Source organism: Prunus dulcis, unplaced genomic scaffold (genome assembly GCF_902201215.1).
Source record: "Prunus dulcis unplaced genomic scaffold, ALMONDv2, whole genome shotgun sequence".
Classification (NCBI taxonomy): domain Eukaryota; kingdom Viridiplantae; phylum Streptophyta; class Magnoliopsida; order Rosales; family Rosaceae; genus Prunus; species Prunus dulcis.
Genome location: NW_023010249.1, coordinates 25,774 through 28,407, shown reverse-complemented (window position 1 = coordinate 28,407; position 2,634 = coordinate 25,774). Strand labels below are relative to the sequence as shown.

The 2,634-nt window shown below is 38.4% G+C and overlaps 1 protein-coding gene across 2 annotated transcripts in view; it reads right to left on the bottom strand.

The window, feature by feature from the left end:
* Positions 1–600: 600 nt before the first annotated feature.
* The window catches only part of LOC117613283 (zinc finger CCCH domain-containing protein 1-like), a 6,363-nt gene continuing 4,329 nt past the window's right edge, over positions 601–2,634 (bottom strand). The window contains exons 3-5 of one of the 2 annotated variants that reach the window (XM_034341897.1): positions 2,095–2,242; positions 1,197–2,008; positions 601–1,024 (exon numbers count right to left, since the gene is read on the bottom strand). In XM_034341897.1, coding sequence (XP_034197788.1) covers positions 920–1,024; positions 1,197–2,008; positions 2,095–2,131 — 954 coding nt within the window. In that variant the 5' untranslated portion in view covers positions 2,132–2,242 and the 3' untranslated portion in view covers positions 601–919. Of the gene's footprint in view, positions 1,025–1,196; positions 2,009–2,094; positions 2,629–2,634 lie in introns of those variants that run through there. The other variant, XM_034341898.1, reaches the window with a different exon arrangement.

The window sequence follows — 2,634 nt, the reverse complement described above, 5'->3', positions numbered from 1 at the left end:
CACCTGATATATATGTTCATCATGCTCAAATTTGGGTGCAAGGAGGCGAACTCATTACTCTAGCCGAGTAGCCTAACCCATATCTGGTTTAGATATATTACTTGATATTTACTTAAAACGTCTCAATGACCAGCGTTTTCTGATGAGCTTCTTTTTTTGCATGAGGCAAATAATACCTACAAACTTCAATCTGTTTTTGCTTTGCATATTTTGTAGAAAATTTTGAGGCTAATATAGTAATTGCACAAGTCCATGTCAGAGAAACAATCCTTCAACAAAGATGAGGACATTGTGGAGACATTTTGTGGCAGATGTAGCTTATGCATCACTGTCAACACTGAAATTTCAAAAACCTTCCTCGAAAAATGTCGACACCCATTGATTTATTTCAATTTGACAGTTCAACAACTTTTTGTTTTACACCACCAAACCAAACCAAACCTTCCGTAATTTTGTTAACTTCATTTTGTTTTCTCTCAAACCTCATGTACTCTTTCATCTTGGATGATCAAAGGTTATTTTAACAACTTCGAAATAGCAAATGGATTTTATTAATTATTATTGTTTATTTATTTTGTATTGATGATTGCTACCTACATATTGAACGGAAGTTCAAATTTAATAAATCAATAATCTGCATAAGATGAATAGAACAGCTACATAGATGACGCAAAACTTGAGGCCCTGCTACGGGCAACGTTGATATACCACCAAAGAAAGAAAGATTAAAACAGATTTACATTAACAAAGTAAAACGAATTTCATCTAGCTCTGCCATGGAGTGTGGAAATGTTACTGCTCACATGCCTTGAAAGAGTCACAAGTGAACTTTCTCTTCAAAACTTGACCATGGAGTGTGGAAATGTTACTGCTCACAGGCCTTGAAAGCAAAGAGTTCAATAAGTGAATTTAGTGGCTGTTATTTGCCCTCTGCGGCCATCCTTTTGCGTATCTCATGAGCTGTGTTGAATATGCCAAGGGTAGGCTTCTCGCACACAAAGCACTTCTTGTTCTTTGAATGATGCTGTGAATGAAAAACGCAGATTGACGTTAGAAAATGCTGGAAAGAAACCCAAAATGGAAACAAAAAGACTCGATTATACTTGATTCGCAAGTCTAAAACGACAACTGAATTCCACAAGAGTTATTGCAACCACAGGAGTTAAGATGATGATACATTAAGAAAGAGGACTCACCTTTAGTGCACAGTGCTCGCAGAAGTAGTGGTTGCATTTAGTCACAACAGGATCAACAAATGGTTGGCGGCAGATGAAACATGCAAACGGCAACGAGCCATCCTCATCATCCTCGTCATCTTCGTCAGTCTGGTCCACATCATCCTCACCCAAAGCTAAATTTCTCTTCCTTATTTTCTCTGCTTCGTCCCACTCCCTTTCCATCTGCCACCCAGACTTGTAGTCTCCACGATCATGCATAAACTTGCAGGAATCTCCATAACCACAGTAGCCAGTCTCTTTGTAATCCTTACAGATGTCTGGCTGGTAATCAAATCTTGTGGTAGCTCTGATGTGAGCAGAAGCCCTGAGAGGCCCATGGGAACCTCCCGCTTTCTCACTGGCCACTGTTAGCTCTCTTCGGAACCCAGCCTTGTAATCAGTATATCCATGGATCCCTTTATACAACTTGTCGTTCTCAGTGCCTTTGCTCTTCCCCTTCAAAGCTTCCTCTGCCTGCTTAAGAACTCTCTCACGAACTGCTCGAGCATCTCTAGAGAAGTCTGTCTCAGTCTCCAAAGTCGCAGTTGCTCTACTATCATGTTCAACTTGGATTTCTTTGGAAGACTTGAACTCAAAGATTGCACCACTACCAGGAGTAGAGCTCTTAGCAGGTCCACTAGAAAAATACAGCTTGCCATCAAGCTTTGAGGCTTTTCTTTGACTTGGTAATGATGTGCCTCCAGATTTTGAGCCGTCATCCTCCTCATCTTCATCAACCCTTCTCTTTCTAATGTTTTGCTTCTTTATTGGCTTCCGGAAGAAGTTGCAAACTAGAAATGCAAAAAAAACAATGTCAAAAACTTAATAGTGTATACAATGGAACAGATGGAAAAAATCCAAACAGTACTAAACATACCTTCTCCAGGTTCTGCATTTCCACCTGAATCCGCCATAAGACACAAGCAACCAAAGCAAGGAAGCAGTTCAATCACTGTTACTTGGGCTATTGCAGCTGAGTCGCCGAATTAGGGTTTTGAGGGGTAATTTTTCCCTTTTTATGGCCGCTGCTGACAAAAAAACAAATTTCACTTAATAATTTAACAAAAAAACTCAAACAAACAGAGAAACCATCATACATTCATACATGGATTTATACAAAAATGTCATGAAATGCAGTGAAACTCAACCAATTGGAAATCAACCAACTTAAAATTTATTGGAAAAAGGAGAAAAGATATGTATAAATTCCATTATATTCTGTGGTTTATCAGTACTCTAAAATAAAAAATTTCGGAAAATAAACACCTCCTATATGAAGATGAATCAATCAAGCAAAATATCATTCAATCATCAAATCTTTCAAAGGTATGCACTATCATATTTCCTTCTTAGACTCTGTCTAACAAGCCTTCATAGAACATAATCTACATAGAACCCAATTTAGACAAGCTCATGC